At 37.5% G+C, this 19,554-nt stretch overlaps 1 protein-coding gene across 4 annotated transcripts in view; it reads left to right on the forward strand.

The window, feature by feature from the left end:
• ATXN7L1 (ataxin 7 like 1) overlaps positions 1-19,554 on the forward strand; it is a 58,391-nt gene that overhangs the window by 24,757 nt on the left and 14,080 nt on the right. For 2 of the 4 annotated variants that reach the window (XM_072401676.1, XM_072401675.1), the window contains exons 4-7: positions 11,309-11,534; positions 16,573-16,838; positions 17,845-17,927; positions 18,737-18,993. In XM_072401676.1, coding sequence (XP_072257777.1) covers positions 11,309-11,534; positions 16,573-16,838; positions 17,845-17,927; positions 18,737-18,993 — 832 coding nt within the window. Of the gene's footprint in view, positions 1-3,933; positions 4,048-4,113; positions 4,214-11,308; positions 11,535-16,572; positions 16,839-17,844; positions 17,928-18,736; positions 18,994-19,554 lie in introns of those variants that run through there. The other 2 variants (XM_072401677.1, XM_072401679.1) reach the window with 2 other exon arrangements.

Raw genomic sequence — 19,554 nt, forward strand, 5'->3', positions numbered from 1 at the left:
TGCTGATCCACCGCTGCAAAGACCCCCACGCTGGATGTCCCTGGAATTATTGCTCACATCAACTTCTGGTCCATTTGGAAAAAGGCCTTGCTGCAGAAAACCTATAGGAAGTGTCCACAGTGACATGGGCACCTAAAGAAGGACCCAGTGGTCGCAAACAGTGGAAGACAGAAGACCAGGCTGGAATTTCATGTGACTCCAGCTTTAGTTGAGTAAGAATGGGTTTTAGATTTTTTTTGCCAGTGGTTTGTTGGAAGGGGTTATCAGTTACCAGGATTTTTTTTTCTTGTTACAACCTATTCTTTATATTAGCTGAAGTTGAAGTTTACGCAGTTAAGTAAAATATGCAGATCAGTGACTTACTTTTTTCTTGGCTATATAATCTGATGAAGAAAGCCTGGAGGAGAGAAACTTCTCTTGTGCTGTCTCTTTAGATCTGTGGTCACCAACCTTTTCAGGACCCATGGACCACTAAATTTACCGGCTCTGGCCTGTGCATGCGCGGGGAGCTGGGTGTCACTCAAAGGGGTAGAAACTTCCCCCACAGTGATGTCATGATGCCAGAACCCATCCACTCTCCCCTCACAGGTCTGAGCCTCCAGAGACACAACTCGCCCACTTCCCTGAGCCTGCAATCCATACGGGGGACATTTGTATACACAATAGTGGTATGCAACCAGAAAATTTTGGTGGTCCGCAGCTCTGGCCATTGCGCCCTCCCAGCAGGGTCTTCCTCCTGGGTTAGGGGGCTGAGGGGCGCAGTGGTCAGAGCCACGGACCACCAAAATTTTCTGGCTGCACACCACTGTTGTGTATACAAATGTATACATTCCATTACATTACAAGAGTCCAATGGCCCATTATTTTTTTTTTTAATGCATTGCAGTAGAATTAATGTTGCTGTTTACATTGTGCAAGACGCTAATGCTGGTGGAATATATCCTGTATCTGAAAATCTGTTAAATGCAGGTGATATCTGAAAATTGTAGTCTATGGGGAGTTTGGGAGGTCTATTAGGTGGGGGTCCTCAGTGAAGCTGCAGAAATAGTGATAACTGTTTTATTTCTGTTAGAATCTTTTGAAAAAGACCTACATGTTGGCTTTATCCTTCCGAGGGTAGTACAAACCTTGTTTGTTTTTTAATCCCTTTGCAAAGTATTTTGAGTTGGAGATCCCGTTGAGGTGTATAAGCTTACATTGCGGTAGTCATCTGGTGTGTATAGCACTAGGGTAGATGAGATAATAATCAGGGATACATTTAGTTTCTCAATGGACTTGCCTAGAAGCAGAGAATAATACAGTGTTTCACCTTTCTTTTGTAATTAGTGTAGTTTGAACCTGCTGGTTTTAATCCAGGGAAACTAATCTCACCGTTTTAAATCTATACACTAAATATGTTTGTAAATGGGTCTGTGTAAAAATACTTACAAAGTAGACAAACCATTTGAGCATGCAGTGTCCTCCCCAGCCCCTTTTAGCCGGCACCACCCGACACTTTTCAGTAACCACCCGCCTGTTTTTGTGTGGTTACTGATGAGTTGGGTCACAATACAGGGACTGCCACCCACCTAAAATTTCTTCCCACCCAGCAAAAAATGTCTGGGTTGATCACTGGCATGGTTGTCAAAGGTTCTTGTTAGGATCTTGGTCCTTGACTTGTTGTTCTAGTGTTGAATGTGAGTTTCTTGTACATAATATAAATAGTAGTGTTTTCATTTACAGCTAGGAAACCTAAAGTTACAAGACCAGTGTTGGGGTTTTGGGTCCCACTCTGCATTGTGTGAATACATTTTCTGTGCAGGGAAGATGCATAAATATATTAAAACCAAACCTGAAGTGAAAATGCAGAGCTCTTTGCTTATGACCCCGACCCCATAAAAAAAAACTACTGTTCAAATGTAAGTGTGGTAATCCATGTTGAGGCTGCTTTAGGGTCCCAAGTATTCTGTATATATATCCAAGTGTTTTGTATTGGAGATCATTTTATGATGCCACTGAGGTCTTTTGTAATGCATAGATACCAACATTTGACTTCTTTCTAAACTGACATAACTCTAACCTTTAACTCTTTGTAAGAGTGCTGCAAACTGCCCTTACATCAGTTCTGAACCGAAGCAGTTCTGATGCAAACTACAGTTGTAACACTGGTCCTCGCACTAATCTTGACATCATTCCCTAGTGAATTATTGACCTTACCAGCAATTTCTGAAAAAGTCTGAACACCCTGCAGATGTGTTCCAAGTGTGAGACTTACTAATATTTGAAACAATGGTATGGAAGAGGTGTACAGTGTTTACCTTTGGAAACAAGTAAGAGATACAACACTACATTTGGAGATGTTGCACACCAATCTGATAGTCCATTGTTTTTCAGCTATAGCAAATCCTAGCCAGGTTATATTTTTAGGAATTCCCTAACCCTGCACAGGAGACTTATTTTAATTTTATTGACTTGGTAATTATTACCATCTGAAGGGAATTCCCAAAATGTGATTTTGTATCTAAACCTAAAACTTAAAATTTAGCTCTGGTACCAGTAATTATATGTAAAGGGGGTTTCAGTTTTCATTTTTGAGTTGTTGTTTTTTTTCTTTGATATGCTCACTTACCTTTTTATATCTATGGGGGAGTCATAGTTGCCAACCAAGTTTGACTTCAAACATGTCTGCCTTTGTTCATATCTCTTATAAGCTAGTTTAGGACTGAATTATAAGAATTCTACACTGTTGCTACTGTTTCCACTGTTCCATCTATTCCAATGCCAAGAACTAATGACTTTTTGGCACTGTCTTGTAAATTTGTCTTATAAAATGATACTTTGTTTGGTCAGTAAATGTTAACAAAAAAAAACTGTAAAAGTAATAAAAACCACAAACCAAAAAATGTATTGTGGTTGACCGAAAAGACCAAAACTAAAAGCATTCCGGTAAAATTATTGGACTTTGTGTAAATGAATGGCTGGTAAAACCATGTACCGCTGGCATTCACCTATAACCATTCCAAAGCCAAACCAATGTTTGGCTTTGGATGTGCAGTAATAATAATATTATGAATAAACTGTATTTATATAGCACCAACATATTACGCAGGCTGTACATTAAATAGGGTTGCAAATGACAGACGGATACAAACAATGACAAATGAATAGGAGGGGACCCCAGAAAAAATAAATGAGATGTAAAATGAAAATATACCTTGCAAATGAAGGTAAACTCCCCTTAATCTGTTATTCAGGGTCCCCTGACAGCATCATTTTTGGGAGCAGGGAACTTCTGATCCAGCAAATGCATCCTGCAAATTCTCCAAGAGGACCTTATTGCTGGTCAACCGATAGGACAGTTTCCACATATTGAAGACACTGACACTGGGCACATGAAGAAGGATCAGTCTATTGTACACAGACACAAAGAACTGGAGCATCACTTGACTATGGCTTTAGGTAAGTAATAGAACACTTCCATTTTTTGTTTTATTTCCAGGAGAGGGTGAGAAGAGTTTAAAACTTATCCAGAGATGAACTTAAATAATTGCCCCTTTCATTTTAGGTATGATGTTTGAAATAAACATAAGGTGGCATACTATGTAAAAAAAAAAAAATATAGATATATAATTTATATGTTACCTTTATTAAACACCAATAGTTTATATAGTTATATACTGTTCCCGAAGGAACCATAACCATTACCATCTAAAGGAAGTGTAATATACGGAGGCCTGTTTATTAATATTCACATTTTCTTTCACTTTCTTTATTAGTAAAAATTTAGAGAGCTTTGGCCCTTTGACATTGAGGTTGGCATTTAATGTAGTAGTTATCAGCAAATTACATAAAGATCCAGTTATTTAGCAGCATTAACACAACAGCCCTGTGGGTGGAGAAAGCTGCAGATTTCCCCCCCTGTGCTCGTGTTGTTCTTGGCATATGTCCATTTCTCTGAACTTCTGGTACCCAACTGGTAAGACCTAAAACTTGCTGTTTTAACAAGTGCCTGTCGCCAGCACAGTTGATACGCACGATCAGTGTTGCTACGTCTTCCCTCAGGAACAGGTCAGTGTTGGCTGTGCTGCAAAGCAATCAGAATCCTTAATCATGCACAGGGAGCTTGTTTGACGGCAGCTGTGTTAATGCTCGGTACTCTGGCTTGCAAAAGTACAACATGTTTACAGCCGTCGTACAATCAGATTAAGTTGGCAGCCTCTTCCTTCCTCTCTCTGTAAGTGGCTCTCATTTTTGTTTGTTGATCTCCATGAAAAATCTTCTTGTTTGCTTCCTTTTCATGGTCTCTCCCTGTGGACCGGTTCCATGTGGCCTTTATTTTTATTGTTACTTGGGAATGCAGAGCGCTTAGAGTACAGGCGAGCTGTGTAATCGTACGTGAAGAGGGAAGTGGCTTTTGTCATTTTGTGAATTTCCTCCTTCGACTACTGCACATAATAATGGGCTCAGCGCTGGCCTGCATAGCATTGTTTGTGTCAATGCACTGATGTGCAGCTTGCACACTTAACTCTTGCAGGTCACTTCTATTTAAGCTGCCGTATAATGGGAGGATCTGAGTAAGCTGATCCGTATCGGCGTGCTGTGGATCTAAACGTGGAATTAATTGACACTTTACAGTACTCGAGAGTGTGGTGTTTACTGAAGAGCAGATTCATCCATGCACTGGTGCCTTAAGCTGTGCCAAATTTAGTAGGCCATTGCTCGTTCACTGGCACAGTACGCTGGAGCTGCTGTGGTTCCCTGTTAACTATTTCATCACTAGCAAATAGAACACGTTAAATCAGTTTAGTCGTTATGAGTGTAATTGTTGTAAAGACATTAACTGTAAGTTGCTTAGAGATTTTTGTAACTGCAATGAATATTAAATCAAACTTTTTCAGAGAGCAATCATTTATTATAAGGAATCTTTTCAACATTATTGTATAATTGAGTTTATTTTAATTTTAACATTAAAATAAATCTTTCTTGAGTAATACATGGGCTGCCATAGTCATCCTCATGATGACATTGCTAGTTTTCTGGCTTTAAAGCTGAGGGACTGACTTTAAACAAGTCAAAAGTCCCTATCCCTATGCTTGTTCCGGGTCAGTGACTTATAGTATGTATCTCCATTTTTGTCTGATCGCATTATAAGAAGATATGTAAGTGAAGCAAATGATATAAATGAGATATAGATCAGTCACTTTTTTTTTTTTTTTTTTTTTTTTAAGAATTAGTTGCTCTCCTTTACCTTTATCTGAGCTAAGGGGCACTTACAAGGTGCGGTAATGCAGCACGGTAAGCTTTGGTTTGTAAAGGGTACTTTGTACCATGCATTTACAGCGTACACAGTTTATTGGTAGTCTACAATTTTACATTTTTTTCTATATGTTCTTTATGAAGCCACCCTCCACTTTTTATGGCCTATTTTAGATCAAGAAGCCTAAGCCAGCTGTTTTGTTGTATTGTAATTATTATGCAACTAGATGGTCATCTAGCAAAACCACTTGTCATGCTGGAGGTTATTAAAAAAATTGTGTTTATAGAAAAATTAGTGTGTATTCCTGTGTTCCTGCAACATTATCTAAAAAAAGTTATACAGTTTTGTTCAGTGGAAAGTAAAATCTGACTTAGTTTGGACCTTTCTGTAACATTTAAAGTTTTGCATAACTCCTGATTTCTCATGATATACATCTACAAATGGTACAATTCTGCTGCAAGCCACAGGAAGCATATTTTCAGTCTGCTTTCCCCAGTGATTAGTCTGCAACATTGTAACTTTTTAGGATATGAGAGGGTGAGAGGTTGCAGTAGGGACTGATTATTGTGAGACATATGAGCAGATTTAGGAATGGTATAGACCCCAGGATTTATATGTTTGTGGCATCTCTGAGCAAATGTCATATTAATATTGACCCTGAGAGATTGATTTCTGAATTATATTCACAGAACAGTCCATGTTATATTACTATTTTTTCAGAGGCTTCTGGAACAAGTTCAGATAATTTTATAAACAAGGATTGTTTAGGGCCGTAGTACACAAATTACAAGATGGGTAACTTCAAGGGAATTTCCAATGCTTTCTCTATTGTAATTGATAAAAAAAAAATCTCAAAAAGTAATTTTTAATTGGCCTATGTGTTTTTCTGATTGTGCTACATTTAATGAAATGATTTTATTACACATTTAAAATCGAAGTATAACAACAAACAAGAATATAAATGCAGTAGAAAAATTACAAACAGAATTAGTTCAAATTGGGTTTTGTAAAGCTTAGTGAAACTAGAATAATATAGAAAATTGTACGGAGTTCAGGTATAAATGCCCCAAAGGTCTGATTTATTAAATGCACTTAAGCATTGTGGACTTCCTACTTGGGTATCGCATAACGTTGTATGTTATTAATGGTCAATAAAAGGCAGGACAAAAATATACGTGTAATAATGCAGTGCAAACGATTCAAGAGGTACTTACAGTGAGCCTCATGATAGAAATACCAGAGCTGCTATTGCAGATTTAGCTTTAAAAAGGTTGAAGCTTTGCGCCTTTTTGTAAAGCCAGCGTCAGAACCAGTGAGACAGAATAGGCATGCAGTCAGTGCAATGCAAATAGTCTAAACTTCATGTTGGTTTGTTGGTTGGAGCCAGATTCAGGATGACATACATACCAGGGTCTAGCACCTGTAAACACAACCCAGTGGCAACTCCTATATTTCTATGTACATGCCATAATTATTAATTTATTTTGTATTACCATATAGTTTTAAGCAAGTACTGGGCTTTAAAAATAATTTTGTGTGTATTCTTTTTATTAATCAGCAAAAAAAAAGATCTAATAGTAACATTTCAGAACAGTAAATAAAATAAATAAATACAATAACAGAATCACCGAGATGGATAAAGTATCACCACCCTGAGTCATTTTTTTCTGGAACCGCCTTTTGCTTTATTTACAGCTTTGAGCCTGTTGCATTACTTTTCCACCAAATTTGATTTTTACAGAATTGTTAAAGCTTAGACAAATCATATAGTGACTTTTGGTGGACAGTAGTTTTTAAGTCATTCCACAGTTTTTTAATAGATTTAAGTCAGAGCTCTGACTAGGCCATGCAGGGACATTACCTTTTATTTTTCTTTTAGCAACTTTGTGTCTTGCTGTGTCATATTGGACAGTGAATTCTATTCCCACTGGTAAAGCGGAACTAAACTGAAAACAAATTACCTTTAACCACGCATGTCCCTCGATGGCACTAGTCGTTCCTGCGATCTAATCCCGCGTCGTCCTGGAATTCCTCTTCTTCCCGGCGGTGAGGAAGAGCCAGGCACTGCCATCTTCAGTTCACTCTTCCGTCTTCTTCTTCTTGGCACGTCACCTGCACAGTGCGAGATCGGATGACGTACCGGCTGCAAAGGGGGAAAAAAAACAGACGATCTCACTGCGCTTGCGTGAGATCGCCATCTCTTTTCCTTAATAGAAAAAATGCCCCTTTCTTTGCATGTCCAAGATTAGGGCATGCGCAGGAGGAGCACCCTGAGCCGCCTGGAATGCGTGACGTAGGTATCCCAGGAGGCTCTGCTCTCCCATTCAGTCTTGATTGCCTCTCGCCTTTAAAAAAACAAATAAAGGGATTTGCACTTAAAAAAATAAATATGCCCCGATGCTTTAACGTAGGTATGTTGTTGTTTGGATCGTTCGCTGATTTGGCTCCGGGTCAGCCAAATGACACGTGCCAAATCAGCTCATCTGACCATAACATCTTTTTCCACTTGGCCGCAAAGTCTTAAAGGTTAATTTTAGCAAAGCTCAACAGTAACTTAATGTGGATTTTTCCTTGCAACCTCCCATACAAACCATTTTTGTTTCGCACCTGTACTTATGTTGTCATATGCACACAATGACCAACTGCCTAAAAGTTTCCATAGACCTCTTGATAGACTCTCTGACCAGTTTCCTCCTCAATCTTCCATTCAGTTTGGAAGGACAGCCTGATCCACGGAGGGTCCAAGTAATACCAAACTGTCTGACTGTCCAAAACTTTTACTGATCATTTGATTTTTTTTTTACAGTGACCTGCCACCTATATTTGATTGTTTGCTTTAAGTTGAACTACCAAGCATTGAAATACTCCAGGAATAGCAGTTTTTCATGCTGAAGTAATCAAAATTATCACAGTATAACACATGTGGAAGCAATTTGCATAGTGTGGTGTGCAACAAAGAATGCAATCAGTCACTTGATTGAATTTACTAGGAGAGGGTGATCCTTTACCCATATCTTTGATTCTTTTTTTTTTTAATTTGCTAATAAATCTTGTGTGTTGTAAGTTACATTGAGTAAATATAATACTAGAAAACACTAGTTGCAAGTAAAAGCAACTATTGGATAACATCGTCTGTTGGCTAAACCCCAGTACTTTTTTTCTGGGGTTTAGCTCTTTGGGTTTAGAGATTGTTGTACTACTAAGTGGCTGTTCAGAAGACAAGCAATGTTTCTTAGATTCTTGTAGTTTCCTTTAGATCAGCCATCAAACACTCGTGTCATCTGTAGCCTAGATAACGACTACTGCCTGAGATGGGCTGCTCTTTCAATGGAAAACGTATAATGCCACAGTTTGTGATCTGTCTGTCCCCTTATTTACAATAATGCTGAAAAGCAAACCGAAAAATATTAACATGGTGGTTTTTTTTTTTTTTGGTGGGGGGCGGGGGTTAATATTATTAAACAGGATTTATATAGCACCAACATATTATTACTATTAGTAATAATAATAAACATTTTTTTTACAATGCCATATTATGCAGAGCAGTACATTAAATTAAATAGACAATACACAAGAGGAGAAGACCCTGCCCCGAAGAGCTTACAATCTAGGAAGTGGGGGAAGTATCACACACATGCTCCCAGCAACCCAAATATGGAAATGTGACTTTAGTTTGCTGGTATCTCTTTTGTTCGGTTTTTAATTGGGTTTGAGGTTCAAGAGGGATTATAGTAACTCTGTTTTACACTTCAGGAAGTCTGTTCGCCAGTGGACAAACTTTGTTCCATGTTTTTTTTAATCTGGTGTCAGAAAAATGGCAAACTGGTTTCTATACGTTAAAACAAAAAAAAAGTTTCAGTAATGCATTCAATAGGATTGAGAGCTGTGATGTGACACGTTGGTTGTTCCCTTTACACTCCATATCTGGCATTTGATTTGCTTTTCATGTTTTCATCCTTCATATTTACAGATACAGGTTTTGGAAGCACTCTTTTTCTTATCTAAACTATAAACCTATTGAAAAGATTTTCTTTTCAGAATAATTTCTGAATGCAGCTTTAGTTAAGACCCACAGTAGCTACAGACTACATTAGGGCCAAGTTTAAACCTTTCAGGCTTATTCTTTGGCACATCCTGATGCCCAGGGGCAGCACCTTGGACAAATACAGGGACTAATGTTTTCTATTTTTATCTCCTTTTATGTGCCATATGTGTAACAGTGTAAGCATAATATAGGAAATGCTGTCATCTCCAATATCTTAATAAGATTGATTTTTTTTTTTTTACACTGCCCTTTAGTCACAGGAAATAATTCAGATTGTGATATCAAGGATTAGGAAGATAACAGCCACAAATTCAAGATCTATGTGTTTTCAGTCAAAAAATATTTAAACTGTCTCTGTATGTTTTATTTGTAACCAAGCTAAGGTCAACTACAAAAATTTGGAGTGCAGCCAAGCATGCAGGCAGGTTCCATATACTTTCAGTATGTTTCTGGTGGCTTCATAAACATGCATACTTGGCCTGGTTAAACATGCATAAAGGAACAGGAGGGAAAGCTGTGGTTACACACCTTCATCATCAGTTTATTTAGGGGGTAATAAAATGAAATTTGCGTCTGCCATGAGATCGATGTCTGCATTATCTAATCAACAAAGCAGCAAAACTAATAGCAACATGTAGATGTATTTTTTTTAACTATATTCAGTTTGTCCATATTTAATGGTGTCGCACTGTCAAGTGGTTGTTTATCACAATCATTCTGTAGTCCAGAAATATCCAGATCCAATTTTTATTCTGAAAACTGAATTCATTCTTTTTTTTTTTTTTTAAGTTAACATGCTGTGACAATTGCATGTTTTCTTTCAAATAAATAATATGAAATTATTCTTACAGATAATCAGTAGATAGAATCAGTTTTTATAATATTACTTGGAAGTTTGAACTAATAATATATAATTTACAGTCAAGCAAAGTAACATATCGACAGCTCCCAAAATACCTGTGCAGATATGTGCTCACTAAATGTTAGGCCAAGTACATGACATGATTGTTGTCATATTGTGAGATAAATGGTCATGCTTGACTCGGGTGAAAATCTGTTATGTACAGTGGTTTCCTGACTTCATCTATCTATCATCATCTTTTCAAGTGACCGTAATGTGACATGTGCCTAGCCTTAGAAGTTGCATATGGCTGGCTGAGCCATGCTGCAACAGTCCAATCACTGTTTCAGCCATAGATTGGCGGCAAGAATTTTATTTTTTATGATACACATAATTTATCAAAGAATCAGCTATTCAGAACAGTTACATTCTGCTTTTGATTTTTAAATCTGTATACAAAATATAAAAGAGAAACGTTGGAACTGTAAGTTACATCCTCTCATTCCTGTATATATTTACAAGGTTCACCTTATTTCTTTGGTTTCCTTGACTGTTTTCTAGGCTGATCTTTGCCCACCATGTGCTATTTTCAGCATTTCGTTTCACCTGAATCGGAAAAGTCTCCTTTATTTTACAGAACAGTTTGTCATTATTGCAAGAGTGACAGGAGGGACCTTATAACTGCTCATAGTTGGCCATAGTGAATAAATCTATTCGGCTCAACCTGTCGTGTTATTTACCCACATTGCTGTATAATCCATTCATCATCAAGTACTGGAAGTGGCTGACCTCTTGGAGCTATTCTCTCTGTACTTGTCAATCCTAGGTGATATCTGGCTGTGGATTTCTTAGAGTAATGAATTTCAGTAGTGTGAAGAACATTTATGTCCCAGCTGTAACTGTAACAATCAAATAATTTACAGATCTTTTAAGTGCAAACAAAAACATATACTATGATTCAAAGAACAATTCCAGGTAATTTTTCAAAATACCACCGAGTGTAGTATCATGACATCTTTCTTTGAAATGAGTTGCTGCTTGGTATCTGAAAGTAAAATTGGGCTTGCGATGTTGGTATGCAAGCTGCTTGGTAGGAAATTGTTTTATATGCATATTATCTGTGTTACAATCTGTTTGACCGGGTAGACCTGTGAACCGGATTTCAAAATTGCATTATTCTTTACAGAAAGAAGACACGGTTCAATGTGCAAACCTTCCCCATCTCCGGCTTCTCCTCCTTCCAACTCCAACAGAGCATCACACGTACAGATGAAACCGAAAACCTGTATTAGCAGCCATAACCCTGTCAGCAGTAACTCAAAGCCATTCAAAGCGCCCAAAGACAATCTACTTACCTCCAACAACAAACAACACACAGTGTTCTCTTCTAAAGTGTCAAGAGATAAACCATGGTGAGTAATAGAAAGAACACCATTTTTTCATATAATTCATCCTAGTGGTTATTATAAATTTCCATTTCAGTGTGACCTCTGGTAATACTTGTCTGTGCTTTTAGTGGTGATATACCCCCAGGAGAAGTATTTGTTATCTGTTCATGCTAAACATCTAAGCTGACCCTAGACTTCAGGAAACATTCAGACAAACCAGAATAATGAAACCATCTTCAGGCATCAACAAGGAAACTTGGAAGGCATATTTGTTTGGATTTTAACTATGTAGTAGTACTATGAAGCATAGGTACATCAGTCAATATTAGCACCGGCTAATCTTGGAATGTGTTGATAGGGCTTGAACCCATGGGTTTGTGAGTGTATTTTATTATTCGTTGCACTCAGTATTGCAGTGCTTCAAAAAGTTAATCCATGCAAACAATTCTTTTGCTCTCGAAAATTCAGTATAACTATCATTACTTGAATACCTAAGAAAATGCAAGCTGTGACTTAAAGCAGAACTAAACCATGGGGATACTTGCCTGTTCCAATTCTGTTTTCAGGCACTGCCATCTTCTCCCTTCTTTTTTTTTTTGTTTTGCATACCATTCTTTGGCCATCTTTATTAGCTGTGCCAGGATGATGTAACTCCCACGCATGCACGCAGGAGTTCATTTAGTCCCGGCACCTGCAAGGGAAGCCAGGATTGCCGGGTACACCTGGCAACAAATGCATGGGCAGCTTAGTGAATTTTAGGGATAACCACACCTGCTTTGTGTTCAGACTTAAACACTAGGTTAGCAGTCTCCATAGGTGTCAATCTGAACAAGTGTCTTAACTGAGGAAAAGGGAATAGATAATGTAATGATACTGAATGTTCTCTATTTGTCCATGTGCCCTATGCTTCTAACAATTTTATTTCTGACACGTTAACTGTGCTATTAAGTAATGGTCCACATTGCAGTAGAATTAATGTGATATGACACATGATTTGGATTCCTGCTAAAATTCGCTTTTTTATTTTAGAAGATCTGTCTCACTCAGTATTTATAGTAGCTGACTCCTTATCATCCTTTCAGTTCAAGAGAAGTGACTTTCTTGATGACTAATTACCCACTATCCGCAAGAAGTACTCTTCAGGAAAGTGGAAAATGAACTGAGCATAAAGAAAGCTGACTTCCAGATTGTACAATTAAAAAGAAAAGATGAACAAAGCTTTGCAGGCTTAGCTGCAGAAAAGTGGTCACAAGGATTTGCATGATAAAGATATGAGGGACGATGGATGGCATTTCCATAGCTTCTAAAAGAAGCAATCTCAGAGACAGCCACTTGGCAAACATATTAATGGTATTGCTAGTTTTGTAAAAGCTATATGTGCGTTTGTGTATCCCCTACTCCAAATCATGAATATATTAGCCCTTGCTGACTAGGTAAGTACAGTATAAGTAAGTATGTATAAATGTGCCTTGCAAGCTTTGTATTGCATCTTAAATAGAAGTTACAGAGACAAATAGAAATTAATGGACAGACACTGAGGGGCATATTTATAAAGCAGTAGATGAGACATCGATTGTTGGTGAACCTCCCAATCTTTTGTGTTTTTAAATCCAAGCAATCGATTCACTTTACTACTTTAATAATATTTCCCTAAGGAACAGATTATATTTGCCAATCTGTGGCTGTAGGGTGGACACAGAATGGCAGACAATGTAGATGAACTAACCTTAATGAACACACTGATTTACCTTGATAGGTATACCTTGTCCATGGTATGGGAGGCCATGGTTACCTGAATAAGTTGTTATTGTTTCATTGAGTTTTTTGTATTAATTGAGATTATTTGGAATGACTACAGTGAGTTGACAGTGAACGGGGCTTTGCATTTTAATGTTTTGCTATTAGAATGTGCTGCCTATGTGGATACAATTTATAGTGTTGGTGTTATTGGGGCATCATAGGGATAAAGTATTACAGTACAAGAGTGATAACTTGGGAGGTTAGGAGAGGGTCTCCAAAGACCTAATATTGGCCTTTTAATATGCTAAAACACATTTGGCCCTTAAGTACAGGAATCTATTACTGAGAAATGACAAAGGCATCGGTTGCTGAAAAATTTATAATAATTACCCAGAACAAGCATTATGGAGCCCTGATTTTACTCTTACTTTCCTGATCGGCGTGTATGTTGTAGTCCGTGACTCAAGCATTGCATCCAAAGACTGCCAGGTAAAAAAAACCTTTTAGGAAGCTTATAAAATCTCTTTAAGTACTGGTGTACTGTACTACAAGCTGGTCACATCTGCATGCAATTCTGGAAAAAAGTAGTTTACTATGTATATTGTTAGTTTGCTTTTTAAACCTTCTCTTCAATTGTTTTATTGCATTTAAAAAATAGCAGTCTTCATTTGGATGCCCTTTCCCTTGACATTATAAATATTCACCGGTGTCTTTTTCCTATGTAAGTGTTGTAGTTACCTTGATGCTGAGAGGTAGTTTCCCTGTTTGAAATTTGTTTCCTACATTAAACAAAAGAATTGACTGTGTAATAATCTAGTCTCTTCCTTTCGGCATCTTTTAATCTATGTTTATGTGTTTGGTCTTGGTGTGGTTGCTCAGTTACATATAAACCCAATTTGTCAATAAGAAGTTTGGCACATCGTTCTGTACCAGATCATGTTACAGTACTTTGAGAGAGCCTGACATTCCATGGCTTAGTGAATCATACTGAATTTGGGTACTGCCAGCTCCAAATTCCCTGTAATGACTGCAACAAATTGGATGGGCTTTCAGCTGGTCAGATTGTTGCTTTAGCATTAACAATGGTGTCACTAGCACACCAGCCTAATGAACATCGCTGGTACTATTTTGAATATTTGTAACGACAATATATATTTCAGTGTTTATGGAGTGAATAGATTTGTTGTTCCAAAAAAGGGAACACAGTCCAATGTTCCCACCAAAGTCTTACACAGGAAAGCAAAGGAAGACAAAAATTGGATTGGGGCTGTACCAGAAGGAAACTTGTGTAGAAGGTAGGAGCATGAAGACAGTCCATACAAAATACACTCAATGTAGAATTTAAATGTAGGACTTAGATCAGCAAGGCAGAGGTGTTGAAACTACAGTTTACTATCAGTTCAACAAACCTGAGTTTGTATTTACCATGTATTGTATTTGACATACTCCTAGGCAAGTTTTCTTCATATTTTCTGACAGCTCATAGACAAAAGTTACAATATCAGTAACAGTAGCAGAAGGTGATGTTTGTTGGTGACAGTGCGTCTCCAGCCCCTTTTAGCTGGGTGCACCACCTGACACCTTTCAGAAACTACCCGGGTGTTTTTGGGTGTTTACTGATGAGTTGAGTCACAATACAGGGGCTGCCACTCGCCTACAATTTTTTCCCACCCGGATTCAACAAAATTCTGGGTTGAACACTGAACAGTAATGACTTAAGTGCATGAGCCCCCAAAGAGCTAGGTGAGTTGTATATAGCATCCAAATTGTCCCTCCACTTCAAATGCCACGCCATTATTACTTCTTTATATAGACTCTTGTTTAAATGTATTTGAAATGGTTAAGTTGACTTAAGTGTGGCAAAAGCAGCACCACACTGTGAAGCGAATGTGTCTTTAAGGTATGGGGAGGAGATACACTTCTGCTGACTTCTGGTGAAATATGCACTGTTGACTTATATTTGGTGAATATTTGTCAGTTCTGTAGGATGTGCTTGGGGTGTCCAGCACGTGACTGCTTTTACTCCCTGTTCACTAGTTGTACTCAAGGGGGATAAAAAGGAAGAATTATTGCCCGGTTGTCAATTGGGTCAAAAAGCTACTAGATAGTGGAACTATGCTAGAACAGATATTCATCTATGTACTTCACAGCTGCTATTTGTAATCTCTAGAAAATGCTGGTTGCTTGATTATCTCTGGCTGGGGTCTGACTTCACATTAGACCACTTAAGATGTAGTCTAGTGTGATAGTGTTTTCAGAGCAGTGCTTGGCTGCCAAAGATCAAAATCTGGCCACCCTTATTCCTTAATAGGCTCATAATACTTTATATTTGTACTCTTGTCCACCCACATTGTTCATTTGAGCATTTATTTTGGGCCACTGATATTAATGCAGAAACACACAGCTGCTGAAAGCCTTCGTAACAGCACTGAATAACTCATGTTTCTGATTGGCAACATAGTACTGATTGTGTTTCTGTGGATATGTTTCTGGTTGGGACAGTGTGATAATGATTGCGTTTCTAAAAAGTTGTTTACCGTTCACTGAGTTATTTTTGTATTATTTTGTCTCTCTCAATGGCCAGTTCTATTTTTCAGAATAGTTCAATGTTTAAATGTTTATTCTGCTATGTCTGTCACAAGGTAGCTGGCTTAAGGTAAAAACATATATATCCAGTACTAAGCAACTAGTTGACAGGCGACTAATATTTTCATAGACTAGAGTCAGCATGGACAGACTCCTTATTTTGCATTTCTGGCAAGTATTCCTAATTAATTTGGTCTGTATGCTCTAAACATTGCCGGGAGGATCTGAAAACTGTGCTGTGTATAATGATCTCCTAATATTTAAAAATGATTTGAAGGAATAATTATAGAGTATTATTATGTGAAATGTGGGTGTGATGAATTGCATGACTTTTGCTGGTTATATTATATTTGTAGATTTCATCATTAGGTCATCGTTCCTGCCTTACCCATGAGTATTATCTATTTTTTATCACAAGCTGTGGTTTTATAGAGTGCATTTTACATACAACATCTGTAATGTTTTGTATGTTACAACTGCTGTGAAACCCAACTGACTTTCTTACTTGAGTTCCTGTTTAACCACAAGTTTGTTATCCTGATGATTTCTCTGAACCGTAGAAGGCTGTGGTGGGTATGATACAATATTACTGATTTACAGAAAGAAACCACCATATTTGACAGATATGGTTCACTTCTTACCACAAAGTTTTATTGTGAACTTTTTCCCATAGGTTTGGGGATTGTTTTGATGCCTTGTGGTCACTTGTAAGTAAATTAGTTATACTGTTTTCCAGTGGTCCTGTTCCTGTTGTGAGCCTCGAGAAAATCCCAAATCTTGTGAAAACAGATGGTGCCAATGTTAAAATGAATTCAGCCACCAATTCCACCACCACCACCACAGCAACTTCTTCAGCGTCCTCCCTCACAAAACAGTCTGTGGTACCAAAATCTGTGCCACCTTCACCTGAAAAGATACTGAATGGGAAGGGCAACAATACTCTGGATAAAAAGCATCAAAATGGTACCAAAAACAGTAATAAGCCTTACAAAAGACTTTCAGGTAAGTGTTTGGTTTATTATGTCAAATGTGATTTGCCAGGGAAGAAACAGATCTTTATGAGATTGAATGAATAAACATCTTAAATTTACACTTTGACTTGCAAGCACACAGCGATACGTTGACTTCTTCAGCCAGTGGCAGTTAATGTTCTCAGAGCTTTTTAAAGAGTATGCTTAGGCAAAATCAAAAATATATTGTCAGAGTGGTCAGCCCTGCTGAACTATAGAACAACGGTTCATCATCTCCACAATGGTAGAAGGGAAAGTAGGATCTCAGGGCAGTGCTGACTGCACCGATTTACATTTCAGTGCAGCAGAGTTACCAATCCTAAACAAAACATGGTGAAATGTCTATTTGATGCCAAAATATACAAACTTTTTAAGGATTTTCCTCCGATATACAGTCCTAAACCAACTTTCCTTTTACATACATTGCATGCGAACAGTCAGATATGTTTAGCTTTATTGTCACAGAGTTAACAGGTATGACATAGATCTTTAGTAATGTTATGAGAGGTGTCTGCAAAAACCACCAGTCAAGGTAGTTAATGGGATCGATAACTGAACAAGTTTTTAAACCTTTGCTGATGAAGATGTTTTTTTTCATATTAAACAGCACTGGCAGCTCCCCTTCCAAACCGTTCCTTATATCTTAAACATAAACATGGTGTGTCCAGCCTTTTTCACCAGCAATTTCATGGTGTGGGTGCACATGTTTTAATCCTAAATATATGTTTAATATATCTAGCCCAAAGAGCACTTTGTAACATATATGTGCTATTCTGCTGTAAATGATTTTATTTAATCTAATCATATTCATGGGAACTGTCTGATTCCCCTTACAATATATCTTATGACACCCTGCATTTGTTTGTTCCAGTATTGCATTGTTCCATTGGAGACAGAAATAAAAACACATTAGCTGGAGCAAAGCATTTTTGTTTTGATAATTAAGCAACATTTATGATTTTAACGTGTAAGTATAATAAACCATATCTGTCTTCTAGAAAGAGAATTTGACCCAAATAAACACTGTGGAGTATTAGATCCGGAGACGAAGAAACCATGTACAAGGTCTCTCACTTGCAAGGTGGTTATTGATATAATATTATATACGTGGAAATAAACTTTGGCTTTGATATATGGATGTAAAATAATTGGCATGCCTTTAAAAAAATGCATATTGCTAATAAATGATGACGAATGTATAAAAAAATTTTAATTGAACCACACAGAATTGTAAGGTAAGGTTTGACAAAGACAAAATTGCTGTTATAATAGTTTTGATTCCAAAAAAGGCAAACTGAACACTAGGAAGCTGCTTATCTGGTCTCGTGAATGGGGAAGGATCCTTTTTGACTCAACTGTAGTGTCATTCTTTGGATCAATTACACTACTGGTGCATTTTGCAAATCTTATCTGGTGATACAATTCCTTGAAAAAAGGCAGCCAGTCCAAAGTATTCAACTTTTAGGCTGGCCATATGCATATTGCAAGAATGTAACATCTGTTTAGTTTCCTTTAAATTTTTGAACAGCTAAATAGTAATAGTCTACCAAATTATTATTTAATGTAAAAATGAAAACCCTGTAAAGTTTGTACAGATAAAGGTGATATTCCTAAATACAAACATGGGACACATTTGCCCTTTTAATAGTTTATTAAGAATAACACAACAAGAATATTCATAGATGTAGTGATGTACTGTGGAAAAAGTAAGCCTCATAAGCTGGTATTCCCCCTTTAGTTGAAAATACTACTTGGAGATTCATTGCAAGCCTACCCACCAGTCTCTGACATTGGTTTAGTGATGTTTTTGACCCCTACTATTTTTGACCAAATTTTTTTCTGATTTATTTTTTACTCAGGCTTTTTTTTATCTTTATATTTGCCCATTAGACACATTCCCTTTACCACAGACGAGCAGTCCCAGGTCGCAAGAAACCATTTGACGTTTTACTAGCCGAACATAAAGCTCGGTCCAGAGAGAAAGAGGTGACGAAAGACAAAGAACACCTACAGAATGCCAGAGAAACGCACCAGAACCAGTCTGCACCAGCACAAGAACAGTCATCAGGGCCATCTGCAAACTCTGCACCTGAACCCAAAGTGACATCCCCAGCTAAAGCCAGACCTCCTAACTCTGTCCTACCTAGGTAAGAATGCAATTTAAACTTTCTTTACTTTCACACACCTGTATTAATTTGCATAAATACATTTACCACCACAGTGTCACCAGTTCTTAGTGAATTGACATTATTAAGTTATGTTTTAGCTTTCTATCCTGCAACCACAGTTGTGAGCTGTATTTCTGAATTCTCATAGCAGATATATTTAATATTGGTGACCCTTGAAAAGGATCAAAGTAAATTATTGTCAAAATATTCTAGATTTAATTGATCCAAAACAAGACCAGGGCAACATTTTGCTTATCCTTGCAATTTGAAAAACTTATGTTTGGCTTTGTTGATGGAATAAGAAAAATTTATTTATTGCATTTTAGTTGCTTCAGATTTTTGTCAATCCCAGCAATTTGTGGCCAAATGTTGCTGTTACCGCTGCTTTTAGCCCAGACCTTTAATTAGCGTAAAATGGAAAGTGTATAGTGTTTAATGCAGCAGATGGTTTTATAGAGATTGTAAAGAACAGTGTACACAAGTGCAGATCAAGATGTATATGGTGGGTAGAGACCTGCAAGAGTAGCTTAAAGTGTTGGG

This window comes from Pyxicephalus adspersus, chromosome 2 (assembly GCF_032062135.1).
Source record: "Pyxicephalus adspersus chromosome 2, UCB_Pads_2.0, whole genome shotgun sequence".
NCBI lineage: Eukaryota > Metazoa > Chordata > Amphibia > Anura > Pyxicephalidae > Pyxicephalus > Pyxicephalus adspersus.